The 23,764-nt window shown below is 45.8% G+C and overlaps 1 protein-coding gene across 2 annotated transcripts in view; it reads left to right on the forward strand.

Annotated features, from left to right (window-relative positions):
* The window catches only part of LOC147711924 (prominin-1-A-like), a 487,531-nt gene that overhangs the window by 462,147 nt on the left and 1,620 nt on the right, over nt 1-23,764 (forward strand). Inside the window, exons 23-24 of one of the 2 annotated variants that reach the window (XM_086922649.1) lie at nt 5,790-5,902; nt 13,588-13,605. In XM_086922649.1, coding sequence (XP_086778775.1) covers nt 5,790-5,902; nt 13,588-13,605 — 131 coding nt within the window. Of the gene's footprint in view, nt 1-5,789; nt 5,918-13,587; nt 13,606-23,764 lie in introns of both variants that reach the window. The other variant, XM_086922650.1, reaches the window with a different exon arrangement.

The raw sequence follows: 23,764 nt of genomic DNA on the forward strand, positions 1-23,764 counted from the left end.
GTTGGTTAATTCTTGGGCGGGTGTGTACCAGAGCATCTTGCAAACTCCTTTCTTTTTTATATGAGAATAATGGTTTCTGCCAATTTCTACCATTACTCGTCAGGATTTGCCAGTGTTTACCAATGCAACGACTTACAGAGTTAGAAATGTTACTGTAGGTAGTCACACAGGTCAGAGGGACCTCGGATTCACTTTCTTTCACATTGTCTTCCAACAGAGCTTCTCTATTATTGTTTCTTGCTCTTTTTCGACTCTTTTGTAGGATTTTTCTAGGGTAACCTCTCTGTTCTAGTTTTGTTGTTAGGTCATCCGCTTGTTTGTTAAAATCCACAAGATTGCTACAATTTCTACGTACTCGTAGATATTGGCCGAAAGGGAGATTTTCGCGTAATGAACGCGGGTGAAAACTAGAGAAGTGAAGGAGATTGTTCCTACTTGTTGGTTTGTAATAAGTTTTGCTCGTTAGTCGATTCCCAGTTTTTGTAAGTGTGACGTCTAGGAAGACAATGGACTTGGAGTCATATTGGTGTGTGAATCTTAAATGAGGGTCGCAAGTATTGACCCAATCAAAAAAAGATAGTAAACTTTCCTCAGACCCTTTCCAGATTAAAAGCACATCATCAATGTACCTCTGCCACAGGATAACATTGAGAGCATAAGGGTTGGAATTTGCTAGGATGTGCGTTTTTTCGAAGTTGTAAACATACAACCCCGCTATACTGGGGGCAAAGGTACTGCCCATCGAGGTGCCAGTCTTCTGTAAATAAAAAGTGTCTTGATATTGGAAGAAATTCCGTTTCAATGCCAGGGTAGCGCAATCAATCACAAAGGTCTTGGAGGTGTTGTACGACCATGTGGTTTGGTCCAGGATGTCTGCCAAAACTTTGAGAGTTGCATCCTGAGGGATACAAGTATACAGACTTTCAATGTCTAAGGACACTAGATAACATGGTTCCTCTGGAAGTTGTACATTAAGTAACATTGAAAGAAGGCTTTTCGTATCCTTAATGTAAGTACTTGTGGATTGGATTAAGGGTTTGAAGAAAAAATCACAATACTTAGAGAGTAGTTCCAACTGGGACCCAATCCCTGACACTATAGGTCTTCCCGGCGGTGGTGTGCGATTTTTATGGGTTTTGGGAAGGGTGTAAAAGTAAGGGATTTTATCTTCTGAGTTGGTAAGGAAATCAGCTTCTTGTTTGCTGATATAACCGTCTCTTTCCGCGGTGGAGACCAGCTCCAGGATTTCATCTTTCAAGAAAGGAGAAGGGTCTTGTTGGAGCACGGTATAGCTGATAGTATCCCCTAGAAGCCGTTTGCATTCGGCATCATAGGCCGTGGCATCCTGAATCACTATGCCTCCCCCCTTGTCAGCACTTTTGATTACAATTTCTTGATTCTCTTGCAAAGATTTTATAGCCTTGTATTCTCCTGTTGTCAAATTTTTAAAGGAGGTGGGCTCAATCAAAGCCTCCACTTCCCGAGACACTGCCTGTTCAAAAGTTATGATATCAGCCGGTATCAAGTGAGTTGGAGGAGTGAAATTGGATCTCCTTTTAAAATTGGTGTCACTCAATGTAGCAGGGAGTTGTGTATTTTGTTGTTCAAAAAAAGATTTTAGTCTGAGTTTCATGAAAAACTCACCCAGTTCACATTTCAATTTGAAACGATCCAGGCGAGGACTGGGTATGAAACCAAGTCCCTTTTCTAACACTGCAGTTTCATCTGCAGTTAAGACAACTTTGGATAAGTTAGTTATCAGACTTATTGGTTGCTCGGTCCTGCTCTCTGCTCCTGAGCCTTGCTCCATGTGTTGTCCCCCACTGTTTCTGTAGGGCCCCAGTGTACCTGATTGCCTGTTCTTCTCTTCCCCCTGCCTCCCCGGCCAAAACCTAAAAAAGGCTGCGGGTACATATTTTGTTGGAATTGTTGTGGCGGGGGAGCAAAGTGTGGGTTCCAACCAAATTGTGGTGGAAGCGGTGGCTGGTTAAAGGGGTTCGGGTGGAAACCTCCAGGTCCTTGATGTGGGTAAGGGAACCATTGATGATTGTATTGGCTATAATTTGTTTTCCCCTACCTCTGCCTCGTTGTTTATTCCCTCTGCTCTCAGTGCTCGAATTACTAGAATCTGAGTCTGCTGAGGTATCTGGGTCTTCATTGGTGCGGGTTGGGGGAGCATAATCTTGGCTAGCGTAGGGATAGGTTTTATCATAGGACCATCTTTTCAAATCTTTTTGAAATTTGGCTACTTTTGACTGTGCAAGATTTTCTTTGTATTCATTAAGCTCTTTATTGAACTCATCGAGCTTCTTTTTGTAACCTGTGACGGTTGCCTTAATATGAGTTTCTGTGGCCTGGATCTCTATTAATAGGGCCTCAGAAAGGCGCATTGCCGTCTTGATGATAAGGATAGCCCAGTCATGGGAACAGTCCAGCCCGAACTGCCAAAGCCATGTCTTCCCAGGACCGGAAACAAGCATCCTGGGACCGGTTTTTAGCATTTCACCCGTCATCAGCCAGGCTAGCTTGAATCCAGTGGGAAAGTGAGCAAGGGACTCACGTCTGAGCATACCCTGGCAACTTATGGCAAACAAAGCGATACAAAAGGGGAATCCAAAACCGGTCCCAGGATGCTTCTTTCCGGTCCAGGGAAGAGATGGCTTGGCAGTTCAGGCTGGACAGGGTCAGACTGATTTGCATATGGCCATGTCTGAACTGGGGTGGTGGAGTGAGCTAAAGAATGGTGATGGATTAAACCCAGATCAGTTGACTGGGGGTGAGTGTTTGCTTTGCTCAAATGCTCCGTCCATCATCCCCTTTGGTATCGCATTTACAATGCGGCGCACCATGAGGCAAAAACGGCACAGATGCGTGATGTAAAGGCGGCGCATTGCTGGAGTTGCATCGCATGTATTTCCCACAGCAAGTGACGGATCGTAGCTCTGCCAGTGACCTTAAGAAGGCAGATTATTGATCCCAGAGTTATAAACATGTTGTTTCCCTGCAGTGTAAGCGCCCATACTGCTAATGATATTCATGGCAACACGGGGCAAGGGAAAAATGGAATGCCATTATCGTAAATAAACTAATCAAACCCATGTTCTAGGGAGGAACATAACTAAAAATTACAATAAACTATTGGCAATAAAAAGTTTGGTTGACTGTGGGCATCGGACCAATTGCAAAAATGCAGATAGGATTACACTACATTACATAACAAGCATTTGCAATGCAATAGGTCTCGCATTTACGAGAGTTTAAGCTGTTGGCTTTGTAAATGACAATGCCTTTTATTTCTATGTTTTGATAATTAACACGTGAATAAAATTCATTGTCATGTACAATGCCAACAGCTCAAACTCTTGTAAATGCGAGACCTATTCAAAGAACCGGACGCTATTATCCCGTGTAGCTTAGATAGTGAAAGAGTGCATGGCACGCTGAATGTTGCATGAAAGCATGTTGTGCCTGCAGTAGGAGAAACACATCAATGAAAATAGTGCTAATAGAGTAAATAAGACATACTGCAAAGGAAGCCCCGGAATGGAGTGCCAAGGTGCCATCTAACAGACGGCGAGCTATAGGTACATACTAATGGCAGACGGTACACTATATACATGCACGCACAAGAGCACAAGCAGTTACAAGTGTCACAAAATAGCTTTCATATGTAGACACATTCAGTAGGAAAGTGTCCAGGCAGTTTGGGCTGCACTTTGCCTTTTGGTTAGGTAGTATGCTGAGTCAAATATAGTTGATCCCTGCTGTGGCATGGGCTGAATTGCACATGGTTGGTCCTTGTCTGCAATGTTATAGACTAGCTAACGAAATGTGCGCCTGAATGTGATGGAATAATTTCCAGTATAACTTTTTCACCAATCAGTTTTTTCCAGCTCTATGGCTGTAGTGCACGCAGTTTCTCCTTCACCATCAACACCAGGATGAACCCATCTTTCAAGCTAGACATGGAGAGCCTTGTCACTCGAGGAGAGGTTTTTTTAACTTCATCTTGGTCAGCCAAAACTGTGAACAATGAATGCAGTCACTGCCAAGGATTTGCCTGTGCCTTCCTTTCAAAATGCCACCCAAGCCTTGGCATGTTTCTCAGTGAAAATGTAGACTTGGGATTGATTCTAGAAATCTTTGGGATAAAGTGTATATGTGCACCCTGCTTTGTCTCAATTGCAGGTGTGAGGGGGATTCCCCATGTTATTTTCTCTGCTCCTTACAGACTCTTATTTTTGGAGTACATGTTATTTCATATTCACCCGAACCCTTGTAGTCAGAGTTGCCTTCAACATGCAGTATAAACCCCCATAGCAAAGCATACCAGAGCTAAGAGTATACTTGAGACATCCAGACCCCTTTCAAATACTGCAGATGAAACCTTCACAGCTGCACACAATACTCCCCCTGATACAGTGGCTCACTCTCAGTTGGGGTTACTAGTTCTGAAGAAGGCTTCAAAAAAAGGAGTCATCCTTTCCAAAGTCGGGTCTATTTATTCATACACTTGAAGGGAGAATATATAATTCGTGTATTTCAGCTTCTCTTCCTCACTGCGAAACTCCAGGCCTGTGTTTCCCCATTAAACCAGTGGTCCCACACCAGCTAACCCTATAAGCAACGACCTTAGACTGGCCTCCTGTCTCACTGCGTCACTGCTCTGGAGCTCGTGCCTACGCACATTTCCAGAGTTTGGGAAAAAGTAAGAGGGCTGTCACTTGTCTCAGTACAAGGATCATCTCACAAGTACCCCTTCATGTTTTACGTAACTACCAACACTGCGGGTCACCCTACCTAGTTCATGAAAATTAGATTTTTCTTCCATAGATATTAAAAACCCAAAGCACTGATGAAAATCGAACTCAAGATCTCAAGTTGACTAGACGGGCGCTGTAGCCAACTACGCCACAGCACCACCTAGGATGGCACTGTTCCTAAAGAGTAAAGTAGTCCAAGTTGCAATATAGTGACATGACATTTATATAGTGCTTTGCAGCCCCGCCAGGTCTTAAGCGCTTCTTAAAATTGTTATGCAAGCAGCAACCCTTTAACACATTTCTTCATATTCTTCACTGTAATGTGTTAGTGGGGTTTTTTTTTTCTTTTTTTAACCACAGCGGGGTGAATATGAGAATAAACTAACAGTTGAATCAGGGGAATTGCGAAACATAAAGGGAGGGAGAGACGTAATTTCCGTGTGACACGAGTTGCCTCGTTCACACCCTAAAAAGCAGAAAAGGACATCCTTTAGCAATAAAAAAAAGCATTGGAAATTCAATAGGTCTCGCATTAGCTTAAGTTAGAGCTATTGGCGTTGTGAATTGCGTTATAAATGACCTTTCTTAAAGGTTTTGATGAAACACTCTGACTGGTGTGTTAGAGCTAGTGGCGAGGAAGTAAGCCCATTTCATAACAGCACAAAGCCTTTTTCTGGGAATAGTACAACAACCTGGCAATACTGACTCTTAACTTTCTTGTAATTTAGTTCTCAAATTCTCTAAGTGGTCAAACCCCATGTTGCCTTCTTCCATGGACAGCTAAAAAATTGGTTTACATCCAAATATATTGGTAAAATAATGATTTCCTTCTTCGTCACCAAATATTCCAGTTCTATCCCCATACTCCTTACTTTAAACAGCAGACTGGAGGAAAGTTCTAAATAAGTGGTCAGTTTTAGTGAGTGCCAATGTAACATGTGTTAACTGTGGTCTTCAGATGCCTAAAGCAATACTATTATTTGCTACTTTTCATGCAATGCTCCTCTGTTTTTCTTTTGTCTTCAGAATGCCTTTTGGTTCAGCCTGGGCTGGTGCACCATTTTCCTGCTTCCTAGCGTCATATTAACTGTAAAGTTAGCCAAATACTACAGAAGAATGAAGAGTTCCGATGTTTATGAGTAAGTATTTTGTTCGTAAAGAAAAGAGCAAATTGAGGGGTTATATCAATTATGCCTAGGTTCTCCTTCTATCTTTGTTACTTATAATGATTGTTTTGAGCCAGCTAAAATATAATTGAATATTGTGTGGCTCTGAACACTTTCACTTAGGTCAGATCATCAAGAAGTGCTCACCCAAGCTTTGGACACCTCCTTGAGTGTGAATAGAGGGCCAGTTGCCTTTTACCTGAACTCCATTGATTATTCAAAACTCAATAAATCAATCATAGCATTTGTAAAGCGCACTACATACCCGTGAGGGTCTCAAGGCGCTGGTGGGTGGGGAATGCTGCTGCCACTGCTCAAGGAGCCAGGTCTTGAGGAGTCTTCTGAAGGTCAGCAGGTCTTGGGTCTGCCATAGGTGGCTGGGGATGGAGTTCCAGGTCTTGGCGGCGAGGTGGGCGAATGATCTGCCACCGGAGGTCGCTTTACGGATGAGAGGGACTGTGGCTGCGGTGAGGGATGTCGAGGACCAGGCGTGCCGAGGCGTTCTGGATTCGTTGAAGCTGTTTCAGGAGTTTGGCCGAGGCTCCTGTGTAGAGAGCGTTTCCTTAGTCCAACCTGCTGCTGACGAGGGTCTGAGTGGCTGTTTTTCTTGTTTCGGTGAGGATCCACTTGTAGATCTTGCGGAGCATATGGAGGGTTTTGAAGCAGGAGCAGGAGACGGCGTTGACCTGCTTAGTCATGGAGAGGGTGGAGTCGAGGATGACCCCCAGGTTGCATGCGTGGTTGGTGGGTGTTGGAGCTGTTCCCAGTGCGGTCGGCCACCAGGAGTCGTTCCAGGCCAAGGGGGTGGATCCGAGGATGAGGACCGCAGTCTTGTCCGAGTTCAGTTTCAGTTGGCTGTTCCTCATCCATTCGGCGACGACCTTCATTCCTTCGTGGAGGTTGGTTTTGGAGGTGTGGGGGTCCTTGGTGAGGCATAGGATCAACTGGGTGTCATCAGCGTAGAAGATGATGTTGAGGTCGTGCAGTCGGGCGACGTGGGCGAGCAGTGCCATGTAGATGTTGAACAACGTTGGGCTGAGGGATGAGCCCTGGGTACGCCGCAGATGATCTTGGTGGCTTCGGAGCAGAAGTGGGGGAGGTGGACGCTCTGAGTTCTGCCGGAGAGGAAGGTGGTCCAGTCCAGGCCTTCTCTCTGATCCTGGCGTCGTGGAGGCGTTTTCGTAGCGTGCGATGGCAGACCGCATCGAAGATGGCTGATAGGTCGAGGAGAAAGAGGGCCGCGGTTTGTCCGTTGTCTAGCAAGGTCCTGATGTCATCGGTGGCGGCGATGAGGGCAGTCTCAGTGCTGTGGTTGCTGCGGAAACCGGACTGGGACGGGTCTAGGATGCTGTTCTCCTCAAGGTAGCGGGTCGGGAACAGGAGCTGGGAGATGGGCCAGAAGTTCTTGAGGTCCGTGGGGTCTGCCTTGAATTTCTTGAGTAGGGTGTTGATCTCGGCGTGCTTCCAGCTCTCCGGCAATGTTGTTGTCTCAAAGGAGATGTTGATGGTTTTCCGGAAGTGGGGTGTGATGGCAGTGCTGGCTTTGTTGAAGATGTGGTGCGGGCATGGGTCTGACGGAGATCTGGAGTGGATGGTGTTAATGCTTTTGATGGTGTCGTCATCGTTGATGTTGGTCCAGGAGAGTAGGCAGTTGGTGCGGATTGTGGCCGTGGGGGCGGCGGTCTCCGTGGTTGAAGGGGCGGTTGTGGTGTTGAAGCTCTTGTGGATGTCTGCGATCCTGCAATGGAAGAAGGTGGAGAGCGAGTCGCACAGGTCTTGCGAGGGTGGGATGTCGTTGGTGTTGGGGTTGGAGACTTCCTTCACAATGTTGAAGAGCTCTTTGCTGTTGTTTGCGTTGTTGTCTAGGCGGTCTTTGAAGGAGGCCCTTTTGGCTGATCTGATGAAGTGATGGTGTCTGCGGGTGGCGTTCTTGTGGGCAGCGTAGCTGTCCAGTGTCCGTTCTCAGAGCCACTTCTTCTCCAGTTTTCGGCAGGTTTGCTTGGAGGCCTGAAGGTCTTCAGTGAACCAGCTGGCTTTCCTGCTGGTGTGGCTGTTGGACAATTTCTTGAGCAGGCGAGGTTGTTGGCGTAGTCGTTGATCCACTGTCTGAGGTTGTGGGCGGCGGGGGCGGCAGGTGGGCTTTGGGCGAGGGTGGTGGTTAGCTGGTCTTCAGTGACTTTGCTCCAGTAGCGGTGAGGCATCTGTTGGGTGTGATGATGCATGGTGGGTTTCCAGGAGGTGAAGTGGATGCAGCGATGGTCGGTCCAGTGGAGTTTGGTGGTGAGGTTAAAGGAGACGTGGGGGCTTGCGGAGAAGATGGGGTCAAGCATGTGACCGGCGGAGTGAGTGGGGGTTGTGACGAGTTGTCTGAGTCCGAGGTTGGCTAGGTTGTCGATCCGGGTGGTGGAGTTGGTGTCGTTGTTTTTCACGAGGTGGAAGGTCAGGTCCCCGAGGAGGATGTAGTCCGTGGAGGCACGGGCGTGTGAGCTGACGAAGTCGGCGATGGAGTCGCTGAACTGTGGTCGGGGTCCAGGGGGTCTGTAGGCGAGGGTTCCTCTGAGGGTGGTGTTGGGGTCGGTGTAGATCTGGAATTGCAGGTGTTCGGCAGTGCTGAGGGTGTTGTCAGTGCTGGTCGTGACTCTGAGGGTGTTCCTATGGACGTTGGCGATTCCCCCTCCTGCTCCGTTGGTGCGGACCCTGCGGGAGATCTTGTAGCCTTCCAGGATGGCTATGTCGATGTTGGGTGCCGAGGAGGGGTTCAGCCAGGTCTCCGTCAGGAAGGCGACGTCTGGGGAGGTTGAGTCGAGAAGGTCCTAGAGTTCGATGGCGTGTTTGCGGGTGGAACGGGTGTTGAGAAGGATGCAGCTGAGGTAGTAGGGTTTTTTCCTGGTCGGTGGGATGGCGGGTCGTGTGCTGGTGAAGCTGCAGTTCCGGCAGGAGAAGGGTCCTTGGAGGCGATTCGGGGTGGCCAGGCAGCATGCGTGATCTTGTCCGGTGTTGAGAGCGTGGAGGGTGTTGGGAATAGCGGGGGCCAGGGGTTCTGGCGCTGGTCGCAGTCCATTGATTATTCAAAGCTTTTTTCAGGTACAAATAAGAAGCATGTAAAAGAGTCTCTACATATCTAATAATACCAATGGTCAATATTGAACTTATTACACACTATCTTTAAATGCTCCACACAGAGGCCATAGGGATCATTACACACTGACCCTGTTTCTTCTTCCCTCACTAATACAGCTTGTTGCATCACTTACACAGCAATCTCTTAATCTCAGAGACCCAACATCCCAACCCAGTGTCTCACAAGTGCTGCTGCCTTTTCTGAAGGGTGGTACCTCTAAATGTGATGGAGAATATGATTAAACCTTTACCAGCCCCGAATCCACATGTTGAACCCTAATTCCACACCCTTTCTCGCTACCATATGTTGCCAAGTTGGCCAAAAAATATTCAGCAGTTTGGCTCTTAAATCATCCAGAGACCATGCAGATCTTGGAACACTTGCAAATAGAGTTTCATCTAGGGATGGAAATGGAATGTGTGTTGGTGTTCATTTTGGAGAACGTAAAACTTGGCCCTTATGCTGCCCTCCCAGCACCCTCACTAGTTTCATCCTGTTAGAACTCTCCACTGACTTTGATATGTTGGACTATTCATATTCCCTGCTTACAAGAGGTGAGACAGCAAAGGATTAACTTTTCCTAGTTCTTCTCCATCCTCTCTGGAAGTAGGTAGTCCTTGGCTCTTCAATCTTTTTTTGATCCAATCAGAGGCCAGTTTCATGCCAAAACCTTCAGCAGTAATCATCCACCCATCATATTATAATATCAGAACAACCCCTACTCCCAACGGAAGAGAGCACGCACACGAAGGCTGCAGGTGGTTTAAGGCTTCTTTATTGATTCAGGCCTCCTTCGACCCAGAAACCAGGAGAGACACGTTTCGGCTGCCCAAGCAGCCTTTGTCAATCTATATATACTCTCTGTGGCTTTATCCATAAGATCCTTAGGCAACCACCCACAATCAGAGTTTCACAAAAACCTCCAGTCTCATTTATCCGCCACACAAACTTGGATGAAGAAGAATTTGCTGACTCGATAACAACAAGACTGAAGTTCACCTTTTTTGACCATGACATCTTGTGGCACCACACCCCAGGACCCAATGAGGTGGGCTATTTCAATCCTTCATTGCTACAGTAAAACCTTTAGATTCTACATTGAACTTGTTTTTGAGAGAGTGTTGGAATGGAAAGGTCCTTCACATGGTACTGGACGTGCAGCCCTGCCATAAGTGTCCCAACTGCATTAATGTCTGGATCTCTAATGCTTATTTTGTTTTTATAGGCAACCATAGATCATATGTGTGCGCCATGACATAAGCCTGTCTCACAGATTGTGGTTTAGTTGGTTTGGGATGTGCTCCCAAAGCACTAGTCTCATAGTGGTTAGAGGCTACCACCTTCACCAAGTATTAAGCACTACGCGTGTGGTGGTAGCAGCATACCGTGTAGTGATCAGTTCCATTTTAACCTGTGTCACTGGAGTGAGGCCTACAGGCTTATACATTTAAAGTTCCGCTGCTGTGTGCTTAACTCACCCTTGGTCTACATTAGTTTGGTGTAGTACTGTGCAGCGCATGAATGGAGTTCCCACGCTGGGTTTTTGTGTGCCTGGGAAAGCTAAAATGTAGGGATAATGCAGTACCGCACAGTGCCTACATGGGGAAAGCATGATGGGGATGGATGTATGTGCACCTGGGAGGGGTACAATACTGGTAGGATGTAGTGCTGGTCAGTGTTTGCATGTGGAATACATGTGCTAGGTGTATGGCTGCCTGGGAGAAGTACAGTGCATGGAAGGATGTAGTGCTATGAAGTGCATGCATGTTAAATTCATTTGCTGAATGTATAAGCGCCTGTGAGTGGTACCGTAGTTGAAGGACACAGTACTGTGCATTGTATGCATGTTAAATGCAGATGCTGGGTGTACTTGTGCCTGTGAGAGGTACCATACTCACAGGCACAAGCATCTATTGATGTGCAGTGCATGTGGGTTAAATGCACAAACTGGGTATATGTGTGCCTGTGAGTGGTATAGTACATGGAGGATACAGTACTGTGCAGTGTGTGTGTGTGTTAAATGCATGTGCTTGGTGTATGTGTGCTCGCAAATGTTATAGCACATGGTGGACTCTGGATTCCATTTTGGGAGACCCAGGCTGCCTGGTGAAATATGAGGAGGTAGAGGAATCTGCCTGGCAGATTTGATTATTTCTCTATTCCTCTGAGCTGTGTGAGACACATTGGAGAGGTGAAGCTAGGCTTCTCCTGCACACTTCAAAGGGTGCTCTTTGATTCAGAGAGAGCTCACAAGGGAGAGTAGGGCTGATACCCTGGACTAACCTTTTGATATGCTTGTCACTGTGACTGACATCCAGGTGTGTACTCCAGTCACTCCCACGGCCTGTGTTGTGGCGCTATCAGCTTTGGAGTTGCTCCTGCGGTGACAGACCTCTTTCAAGAGGAGGAGTGGGCACTTCAATAAAAGCAGACCCCTAACATAAACTTCAGTGACTCAAACCCTAAATTACCTTTGGTGTCTGGAAATGGACTACAAGAAGGGAAGCTTGAGACCGCAAAAATTGTCATTTGCCAAGCAGCCAGACTGGCTGTGTGAGAAGGAGAAGCTCTGCACAAGTTCTGCCTATGACCAGAACTTGGGGAAAAGGCCTGCTAGTCTCCCTGGGAGATAATACATCGTCCACGGAATCCTAAACCACCTTCCCTGTAGCCTGGAGCACCAGCGCCGACCTGCTTGCCAAGACCAGTGTGCCTTGTGAGGAAGAGGGAGCAAGGTCCAGTGGGGAGCCCTGTGGAGTGGACTCCATTTCAAGGTGTGTGGAGATGACTGCAACAGTGGGGTCGTTGCCCATGTGCAGGATAAAGCCGGCAGCCCCCATATACCAGAGGAGGGGCACTGTGAATCAACTGCTGCATCGATTGAGTAGTTGTGTATGTGCAGGACAATGTTGGTGTTTGTGGTATGCTAGAGGAAAGCCGCAGTATACTAAGCAATTTGCAGGGCTGTGCTGATTGGGCAGAGCCTTGCGTAGTGCAGAGCCTGATACCCTTTATGACAGGAGGGGATGCAGTGAGAAGACTGCTGTACAGTAAGAGATGTAGCCTTGTGCGGTAGTGCCCTGCTGCCCTGTATATCAGGAGGACTAAGGACTTTACTGTCCCAATTAGGCTGGTGAACCTGTACTATGTAGAATAAGTAAAGCCAGAGGGGATTACTGGGAGCATCAAGAAGCGCAGCCTGATCTGCAATCCCTTGCCAGAGGAGTAAGGCCACCCTGGGAGCACCTGCACACCATCACCAAAATGAGGGACCCACATAAAAATCATGATCTTGGGCCAACTGGCTCCGAGTAAACTGGCTGCTAGTTAGTGCTGCGGCGCTGGAGCAATGGGACTGTAGACTTTAGATTAGACTCAAAGTGGACTACTAGTGAGGCTTACCCTGGATGTTGCCTATAGTAAATGGGGAATAACCACTATCACTAAGAGCGAGGAGGGAGTAGGACCTGGTGGCATCACCTACAGAATCACTAGAGCCACAACCTCAGGCAGGGGATTGTGTAGTTGTGTGTGCATATATTTGTTTTCCTTTGTGTTGATTGTGGTAAAAATAAAATACTTCTATTTTTCTATAAAAGTGAGTATTTGGCAGGATAGTGATTTATTTCTGCTGCATGCATTTTGAGTTGTGAGCCTGCATCTACTTCCCTGTATCCACCTCCCCCCGAGGGAGCCTTGGACTGCTCAGACCATGCTAACCTGAGAGCCAAGTACAGAAGGAGTACTTGGTTCAGCTACTCAGAATCCATAGTTGGTTAGGACCCGGGACATCAGGAGTAAAAGGCCTCAACCCATATGGTAGTGAACAATAACCCCTGCGTCCCTGGGGCCCTCTGAAAGGGGTGTTGACAGAGAACAAGCAAATGTGGTCTGGTCAACTTTTCATAAGAGGATCAACTGAAAAACCTACTCCTTGTCAGAGTAGGACTCCTTACCAAGCTAGATTGTGCTAATGTTTGTCACTCTGGGTTTCCATTCAGTCCTATCAGCAGCTACATATAGCTCAGAATATGGCGGTCAGACTCAACTTTTGTTCTTCACTAGTCTGATGGCACTTCGTTCTGTCTCTCTTTTTGGTTTCAGTCCACTGTTTGAGATCCTGCTACCTTAGGGTTGGGGATTCCTCTGGCTTTGGCCCCCAGCTCTGTAATTAGCTGCCCTTAGACCTTTTATTAATTGACAAGTCAATAAATATTTTGTAATGCTTTGAAATCAGATCTATTCTTTTCATAAATTTTACAGTTGGCTACTTTTTTTCTAACATTCTAACATTATAGCACCAAGAACCATCTTGCGTATGTTGCACTTAGACTCCCTTCACTCCCTCACTCACAGCTTCACGCTTTTCATTGTTTTGCCTGTTACTATTGCTCACTGCAGTAAAAAACATATGTATCAATTATATTCAGTGGTCTTTTCATGGGATCAGAAGTAATAAAGCTGGTATTATTACAACTAATTGTGAAGTTTATTCAAATGCACAATGTAATAATGTTTACCCTTTTTTTTTCACCAGGAACGATGGCTTAGAAATGTAAGTATTTTCTGCAATTCACATCATGATCTGTGCCCACTCAACTACTTGACTTCAAACAGGGTTTAGATTATCTCCAGGCAAAGGATCTGACATTGTCTGTTGTGATTGTGTTTTGCCCATTGTGGACCTAAAGGTGCTTTGTTTAGGCATCAGCAACTCACACGGTCTACCTCGCCTTAGTCTAATCTGATGGTCCTCAAGGACCCAGAGCTTTGACATCCTGCAGATCTGAGTTCAGTGAGTTTATTACTTTACCCAAAAAGTTTGAGCAGTGCTCTAGCCCATTAAAACTAGAGAGCTTTCTTTCACAGCCTCGTGCGTTTGTTTCCTCCGTGATCCCTGTCACAGGTTACATCTAGATTAGAGTCATCAGAGACCCTATTTGGACCTCCACTTATTATGAGTGTTCCCAAACAAATAGATTGATTCACCTATAGGAGAAATAAATAGTAATATTGTCTATTTAAATGTCAGTTCTAAAATGTTCATCAATCTGAGCCATACAAATTCCCACCATTCCAGCCTCCATGGTTTAAAACTTGAATTATTCAGCTGCAAACCACTGTTCTTGGGCTATACATTTTTGGAAGTATCTAAGTGGTAAAGATAGTAATTCAGGTAAGAAACAACAAAATCCGATTTTTTATTAAGTCTAAGTGTACATAGAAAGGAGTGGAAAATAGATTTTGATCTCAAAGATATCCATAAACTTAACCAGAAAAAATACCTACTTAATCCATCTCCGCTCCAGCTTGATGCACTGCAGGCATCCACTCAGGTGAGACACAAGCAAGGGGCTTCACAACCATACAATTGACAAAGCCAAATGGTTCTCTTTCTAAAAATAATGTTGGTTCAAAAGTCAAATTATTTTTCTCCATCATAGTCGGGGAAAGAATTTGTTTTACACGGAGCAATACCTTAGACCCACAAAATAATTGACAGTAAAGATCGTACGGTGAATCACCTATAAAGACAACAGTGGTCACTACTAGTGTCTTCACTGTGTCAATTTAAGCAATAGGGGTCAGTCAGAGATGTTCTTTTTCTAAACACTGTACCTAATGAACAGTGGATTTGTGAAAAAAGGAAAACAACTTACAGTGTCTTGCAGAAAGCCTTTACGTAACACTGTATAACTAAACATAAGTAACAACTGCTTCAAACACACTATCAACATAAATGTATAGAATTCAGAGAATGTTTGTAAAAGCGTCAGTGAGGTAAATGTGTGAAGTACTCCGACATTTGTGCTGCATAAGATATGTCGGAATCACTAATGTATATTAGAACATTGGAATATGGAGCACCCTGTTGAATACAATGGAGTGCTCCGTGTTTCTACAGGCCGGTAAAAGCCCGCAGAGCAACATTCCGATGTTGTTTTTGTTCACAGCTTTTGCTGTGAACAAACGCCTCTCGGAGCCCAGGAGACCTTTGTTTTTTAGTAATTAGAACATTCTGCCCTCTAGGAGTGGAATGTTCTAATAGCCTTACAGCCCTCCTAGCGGGCTCTACTGGCCATTACAGGCCCAGTCCCTTTAATGCTGGAGCGGGCCTTTAATGGCTGGTAGACCCCGCTAGGTCTGGCTCTAAGGTTATATTAAAAGCCTCATGACAAAAGGCATGCCATTTGTAACATCTGGCCAACATAACCTTGTATAGCTCAATCCAAGTTTTTTTGTGTGATTTAGGACACCCAAAACATTTTTTGCATCAGATCTGTGCATGAAAATACTTACTATTTTAAACTTTTAACATGCACATTTGTTAGTCGTGCTAAACAGAGCTTGAATTTTAAGACACTGTACTCTCAATCCTTAATAATCCCTGCGATACAGTCTATGTATCAGTTTGTAAATTAAACTCTGTGTTGAATGCCCGTTACTTTTAAGGTATATCTCTGTGCATCACCTGCAGTAAACTTAGTTGTTCTGAGGACATTGTTGCACTTGACTTCCGGTTCAGTACTTGCAGTTGATCAGCCTCCTCTTGAGAGCTCACAGCCCCTCCCCCCCCTCCAACCCCTCCAGGTGTTGCTTCATCAGGGATAGATCAGATTTGTGGTTATCCACACCTCAACTACTAGTTTAGGATTTCATGCTTCTTTGGTAGAGGCTTAAACTCAAGATGCATGTGCCCTGTTAGGCCAGTGTCCCCAAACTCCAGCCCTTATCTAAGACTTGCATTAGCGCTTCAGAGAACTCTGGGTAGCATGACTATCACATACCCTTCGAAGTCCTTGCAGTGTAAGACAGTAAAGCTTTTAAGGCGAGTGAACACTGTTAATTTCAAATGCATCATGTAAAATGTAAAGTAATTTGCCCTAGACATATTTGTTTCCCATTTTCGAGCACATAAAGGCATCTTTCTGGTCCTTACTCTCAAGAGTGATCTCTAAATAAGTTAATATATCATCTCCCAAATGGTCCCATTTCTTTTGAGTCGAACTAATGCATCAAGGCTTACAATGCCTTCTAGAAGGAGATTATGGGCTAGATGTAGGTAAATAGGATTTACCGATTCTAAAATACCGAATTTTACCGATTCGTTTTTTTAGAATCGGTAAATGCTATGTAGGTAATAATTCGGTAAAAATTACGGAATCGTTAAGATTCAGTATTTACCGAATCGGTAATTACCGATTCGGTAATTGCCATTCATTCCTATGGGCCTGGAGGCCCATAGGAATGAATGTCAATTACCGAATCGTATTACCGATTCGGTAAAATAGGGAAAGAGTCAAGGGTGGCAGGGTGTCACTTTGACACCCTGTTGCACCCCTGAATAGTGCTTGTGTGCACATGTGGCACACATACATGCCCTAAGGGCATGTATGTCTGTCACATGGCACAGGTCTAAATGCACAGATTTTCATTTACAGAGGTTTCGTTATTTACCACCAACTAATAGTTGGTGGTAAATAACGAATCCTTAAAGCACAGAAGCACTCTTCAAAGTGCTTCCTACATGTCATTTACCGATTCGGTAAATACCGAATCGGTAAATGATGATTCGGTAAATACCGAATCGGTAAATGATGATTCGGTAAATACTGAATCGGTAAATGATGATTCGGTAAATACCGAATCGGTAAATACCGATTTGGAATTTACCGAATCGGTAAATTTGCTACCTACATAGGAAAAGCCTATTACCGGTCGGTAACGGCCGATTTCAGCCGTTACCGACCGGTAATAGCCTTCCTACATCTGGCCCTATATTCTTAATTGCAATGATGTACTGTTTATGTTATCTTATTATTTGGTTCAATGATGTGAAGGGCAATAAAGCCATTATTCTATGGGCAACAATTTATGGCTGAGTTGTAACCATCTCATCTTAACCCCTGCAAACATATAAGGCGACACGCTTTTCTGGGTATTGGTGCACAAAGTTAAACACACAACTGTTATTACAAAAACGTTAGATTGGACGAATAATTTATAACTCATAACTCACCACTGAGCTGCCCATTGGGGTTCCATTTCATGGAGAAGTGTGGCTCACTGGTTAGAGCAGGCAGACCCTGAAGCAGAGGTCAGACCCGGGACCAGGGTTCAATTCCCGACGCGGCAGGGTCTTGAGCTCAAATGTCCATGGACTTGATAATTCTCGCTTCGGTGCCTGACCTAATCATGGGTTCACACTCTGCAACTCTGGGCATTAAGCTTGCTTAATCTCCACAACGGCCCCCCCCCGCGGCGGGATGCCTGGCTTTCACCTTGGGGATGCCCTGTAGGGGCTATCTCACAGGGAAAAACCAGGACGGATTCCCAAGGCAAGCGCGGAGATACCCCTTCGGGGGTCGATTCTGGCGCTATATAAGAAATATAATAATAATAATAATAATAGGAAACCACAATAGCAGTAGGTGGGATTAGCGATAGCCATGGACGCAGGAGCTTTCTATTCTATTTCCAGAGGCCTAAATCTGATTGTGATGCAGTACAATTCACCAAATTCATGAACCAGGTTACCACATTACATATGCATAGAGTCAAAACCCACTGTACCTCAAGCAAATGCAACACTCCAGAGTTAAAAAAAATCTTAAAACACTTGTGAGAGAGAACTGCTGTCAGCATGCATCTGAAGCACAGAGTGTGATGGAAGCTAATAATAAATGTTACAAACTGGCCAGTCTGTCAGCCAAAGCATATATCTGTAATCACACCAAGGAGAGAGTAGAACAGTGGCGGTGCGTCCATTGGGGGCGTTGGGGCGTTGCCCCACTCGCCATGGACGACCGCATTGCCTGCCAACACTGTCACATGCATTAAAAAAAAAACAAATCTGATGATTAAAAATCGGAGCGCACTGCGCGCTACCGGCTCCGGGAGAAGCCCGACGGTACCGGGCATCACATAGGAAGTGGGTCATGGGGGGCGGGGCTTCGGCAAAGAGTGGCAGCAGGCAGAGCAGAATAGCGGAGTACTGCACAATGCGCAGGTGGAATCCAGGAGTAGTCAACAATTTGACGGGCCCGCGCATGCGCACAGTGGGGTAGACATCCCCCCCCTCCCTCCATAGCACTCAGAGAACAGGCAGAGACCCGGGGCCCCGGCCTCATAATGGGCAGAATAGTATCCGGCCTGGAGCCAATCCTGGCGCAGTGTTGCTGTTAACGCTGCGCCAGGATTGGCTGCTGCAGCAGGATGGTGCTGTGCGTGGGTGTTGGCTGGCTGCTGAGGGATGGCCAATCACCATATGGCTATATCCAGCCATGTTGCGGTGATTGGCCATTTGCCTATGCTTGACGGAGTAGGGTCCTCAGACATGCCCCCTCCTTGTGTGCTGCTTTTGCGTCCACGTAAGTTTTTCGCACTTAAGTTGCTTGCTTCTGGTTCCAAGCAGCTTCACCTAAAAGCGGCTTTGGAATTTGTAAGTGAACTTCCTGACTGTGAGTGCGTACAGAGGTGGATATTTAGGTTTAGCGTTGGGCCTGGGACCGGTTGGTTAACTGTTCTGCATTAAATGGTTCTAAAAATCGTAATGAGCTCTTGAAGGCAGTAAGGAATGGCATGGCCGAGGGGGCCGCCGTGTCTACAGTCTACGCACTTAGGGACAGAGGTGGGCTGATCTATTTCCAAATGCATCGTGCGTCACGTACATCGACTGGGCTATAGGCGTTTTGGGGCTGGCCCGAGTCCGAGTCAAGCATATATGTCAGGCATGACTCCCTACTTTGGTTTCCTATGCGGTCTGAGACTGAGGTCTGGGGACAGAAGTGAGTCCGAGGGTGGCACGGGGTCGGGGAGCACTAGAATGGATAGATTAGGTCCTGGGTGTGTCTGGCAGGTCGGTCGGCAGTCCGAGAATGGATTTGAGGCTGTGGTTACCATGGATGGACTGGAGGTCAGAGTTCAGATCCTCTCAGATCAGGGCAGGGGCAGGGCATATTTGAGAACATCACAGACATGCATTGCAGATTCTGGGAGCATCTCTCCCACACGGTGTTTTGGAAGACCTCGCCTGCAGGTAGTGGCCCGAATGTTCTCCTTTCGTATTCCACCAGTCCCACGTACATGGATGAGAACAGGTTATAATGTACGGCAGGTTCCTATGAAGCTCTGTTTGATAATGGCCTCCATTTATGTGCAACCCGGCTCTATTAAAGTTATTTTTAAACACACGTAAAGGGCGGAGCTCGGTGACCCGCAGCATCAACAAACATACATCATTGTGACGTTGACAGTTTTCCTAAATACACAGGAGAAAATAAAGGGCATTGCAGTTGAATTAAAACAGAAAGAAAATTATATACACCCCTACCCCCATTGTACAGTCTACCTACCATACAAGGGCTCTATTAAAGTTTGCCGTGATGAATTCTGTGGTGAGATGGTGGTGCTCTCCTTATTGGTCTTTTTGAGGGTCTCTTCGTTCACGAAGACTCTCACATGCCTGTTTCTTCGCTTTCTCAAAGGACATTTCACTCACTGGTGATACGTGCGGCTTCCAGTATCTACAGCTCTTTCATCTTCAACTCAACATGCGAACGTGGAAGTGGAAGTGGATGTGTTTGTCTTGGTTTTGAAATAGGGTTAGGGAGACTAGATTTCTCTGGTTGTTTGTGGGGGTGAGGGTGCTGGTTATCATTGAGTTCAAAGGATTTTTCCAATCTTAAAAAGGCAACTTGTAGCACTTGTAGGTAGCACTGGGCAATGTTGAGGTCTGCACTAAAACTGGTTTCACTTCAGGAAGACTGATTTTTACACTTAGAAGGTTGCAGATTTATCTGCCCAGCTCCTCCTTTTCCCCTTGCCCATCCTGGCTAGATTTAAGTCTGGAAGGGACTGTTAACGTGTTAATATGCAGAGTTGGTATTAAGATTTGTTTCTTTGCTTATCCGAGTCTTTAGAAATGTTTTTTGAACGGTTTACAAGAGCTCGCCTTTAATCTCTGTATCTTGTCCATCTATACTAGACGGGACAGGAAATCTTGCAAACAGTTTCGTTCCTGCGCTTTAGGTTGGGAATTTTCTGAGTAGTGTGCCTACTTGAAAACACTACCTATGTAATAGGGCTCCCGGTTTTCCGTTTTTACGGATTTTTACATATAAATACAGACGGAAAACAAGTTTTCCTTTATCTGTATTTATATGTAAAAAAACGGGAAAATACTAGTATATTTTGCTGTGCTGCCGTCTGGTGTCTCACCTTCCTTAGAGGCTTAAGAGGTGACAGCTTCCCCAGCTTCCCGTGTGCACACAGAGCTGCCAGCCGCACCCAAGTACTTCACAGGTCTTTGAAAGACCATTTATTTGTTAATGAGGCTGCTTGGTTATTTCACCCCTTTTAGAGCCCCTGCCAGAGTCAGATTAGGACGGACTTCATAGCTGCCAAGGTTTCAGATTGCTATGTAAATAAGAGTGACATTTCAACTACCATGACTGATACTTTCACAAGCAAAATAAAGCAACGCATAATAGGGAGACAGGATATAAGTATCAGAATTTACATCCATTTAAGCAACTAGAAAAAGAAGATTTTAAAATTGCAGCAGAGCACCAGAAATTGAAGGGCACTTCCCTTGTAACCTTACCGTACTGTTAAGGTCGGCGGGACGGCCCGGTTCCTCTAGAACACGGGTACTCATAGTACGGCCTGGCAAGCCTTCCCTGGCGGCCCGGGGACCTTCCAGTCATCGCACCAGTGTTTAAAAAAAAATAAATTAAAGACTGACATATGAATATGGAGTTAACTGCATTTGGGATTGGTTAAAAGGGATTGTTCTATATACAGCCATGCGTTGATTTCTCGAACAGAAGTTTTCAAATACATTTTCCACATTGCTTTGCAGAGACCTCTAACCTGTCCCCATAGCCATTGATCAACATCGACATCGCAGTTTCATAACGAGCCCACAAGAACTGTCTAACTGTGAAAACAGTTTATGAATTGCAACGTTTAGTCAACCATACACTGTCAGCTAAAATAATTCACCATCATCTTGTGCATAAGGCAACTTTATGTCTACCTTACACCTTACAAATAAGATCGGGTGTCACACAGAACATTTTGCCCTGTCAAAGGTTATTAATGGATTCTAACAATGTCAGGATGGAGCTGAACATTTTTTTTTAAAGACTGTCTGCAACCAGAGCGGAGCGCGACTCTGGGAGACTCTGCTGCTCTGTGGGGGCCAAAGAAGAGGTGTAATACAAAAGCCCCATTAACATGCAAATGGTCTTTTAAAGACCTGTGAAGTGCTCGGGCGGCTGTGTGTGCATGCTGGGAAGCAGCCTGGGCTGACACACAGGCAGGGTGAGATAACAGAGGGAGGTAGAGGGAGGGAGACAGAGGGAAAGGGAGTGAGGGGAGGGGAGTGAGGGAAGGGGAGTGAGGGAAGGAGTGAGGCAAGGTGAGGGAGGGAGTGAGAGAAGGGGAGTGACGGAGGGAGTGAGGGAAGGGGAGTGAGGGGAGGGGAGGGAGAGAAGGGGAGTGAGGGAGGGGAGTGAGTGAATGGGAGGAAGGGAAGCTTACAGAAGCTGGTACTTACTTGGGCCGGGGCCGGAAGCAGAGTCCCAACTTGTAGTGTGGCGAGGACGGCTCCATTAATTACTAAAGCAGCATCTCTCTGCAAGGCAGTGGCTGCAAGCTCATGAATTCAGCTGCGAGCCACCGTAGGCTACCATAATTCGGGGGTTTGTCAAGGCGTATCAGTGATAGGATCCCTCTAGGCTTGCGTCAGTCCAGTGAGTAGTCCCAGGCGCAGCACGGCCGTCCAGTGACACACAGACCCAGGGCTAATGAACGCGCGCTGGGTCTGCATCAATCTCAACGGACGCTGTGGTTATTCACTGAACTCAGCTCTGCACGTTTGTATCATGGGAATTCAAGCCAATAGGCTTAAATCTTTTAAACAGAAACAAAGAGTGGGGGTTAAGTTCTACCCAAAAGCAATCTTCCTTTCTCCCCAAGCAGGAATCTAATGACCCAACATGACCTGTGTTGTGCCTGCCTCCAGGCCTTCGACAGAGATCACAGATTGGGGTTTATTTACAAGCTCCTCGCGTTGCATTGTCAATTTAAATAAATGTGGAAAAATACTAGCTGTAGCGTCATCTTTTGCTTGTGGCAAAAATAAATGTGGATAAATACAGAAAAAATCGCCGAAAAATAAATATGGATAAATACAGACGGAAATGGCAAAAAAATAAATACCATAAAACCGGGAGCCCTACTATGTAACAACCTGCATGTCTGTTGCTTTTCGCTAGGCTACAAGTCTGCAGTGCATTGAGTGTTGGCTAGATATTTATTTGTGCCTATGCCAGTGCTGCCAACTGGGGATTCTCCTGAACCTTGGATGAATAATTAATAGTTAAAATATTTTGTTACTTTTTACTGCACAGCCTTTTAACTGCAGGGCATCGACAGGAAGGAAGGTTACCGTTAAACCTGTAGAAAAGCAATCAGCCTCATTAAGAGACCTGCATTGTATTCTCAGTTTCCCACTAACTGTTCAGGCAGTTGGTGCAAATTAACATTCTGCCACGAACTAGGAATAGTTCTCAACATCTATTGGCCCTTAGTTGCATTGCCCTGATCCCTTCAGAACAGCCCTGGTCTTGGGGTGTAGGGCGGGTTCATGCTGTCTCATATACTGTATGGGTTCATGCTGTCTCATATATATAGTCCCGGGGCAGGAGACATGCTCTCACATATTTCACCCATGCATTCGCACCCTCTTCTTGCCTGATGGTCCTTCTTCCTGAAGGACTGCGAGTGCGCACCCCCCTTCTCACGAGTGTGTCTCAAGCCCCGGGCCCGCACCCTCCCTGATTCGGTCACAGACCAGCGCCCCGGGATGTTTTTCTCCTAAGCGCTGCAGGAGTCTGTTATGAAGCTCTGTGGTTATACTGAATAAGCAGCTACCTATGTTATATGACAGCTCTTTAATAAATACCTGCACTTTCACAATTGCTTTATTAACCTTCCTGCTTTCTCAAATTTGCTTGAAAATGCTCAATTTTTCCACTATTTTTTCAAAATTTTCTCGGGGGGAAATCCCCCCGAACCCTCCTTAAGGGGTTCGGGCTCGCTCGCTACGCTCGCTCGCTACGGTGCAGTATGATTATCACTTTCCGCCCCACCACTTTCAAATGTCACCAGCCGCCACTGGAGTAGAAATGGCTTCAAAGGACTAATTCACAAAGTTCTTCGTTTCTACCTAGTACAGCACAAATTAATATTTGAAAGGAAATTAATACAGTAGCAGTAGCCCATTGGCTTTCTGTGGCTATTACACCCTGCCTGCTCATTCACCAGCAGCTAATGTCATTGTTGACTGGCATATCTATAAAACAATATGCTCAATCATAAAATCGATTAATGTGACTGTCTTTGCTGGGGATCCTTTCCTATCTACATCAATGAGGAATCCACCTGATAAACTCATGCTGTAACCAGACCAGAGGATTGTATTCTACTGGGGAAAACCTAATGGTCCTTGCAGGTTGTGTGCTGGTGACAAATTCTTCACTTGATCATAGCCAACTGTGAAACTCAGTGCCAGACTCAAGCCAGAGCAAGGAGCATCTTCTCGTGTTCCAGAAAGTAATATTTAGAGTATAAATGTTACCTTAATATACAATATTTAGCTTTCCCATATTGATTTAGCAGCCCCATGTCAAGATTATGCTCAGTGT

This window comes from Lissotriton vulgaris, chromosome 5 (assembly GCF_964263255.1).
Source record: "Lissotriton vulgaris chromosome 5, aLisVul1.2, whole genome shotgun sequence".
NCBI classification, from domain to species: Eukaryota; Metazoa; Chordata; class Amphibia; order Caudata; family Salamandridae; genus Lissotriton; species Lissotriton vulgaris.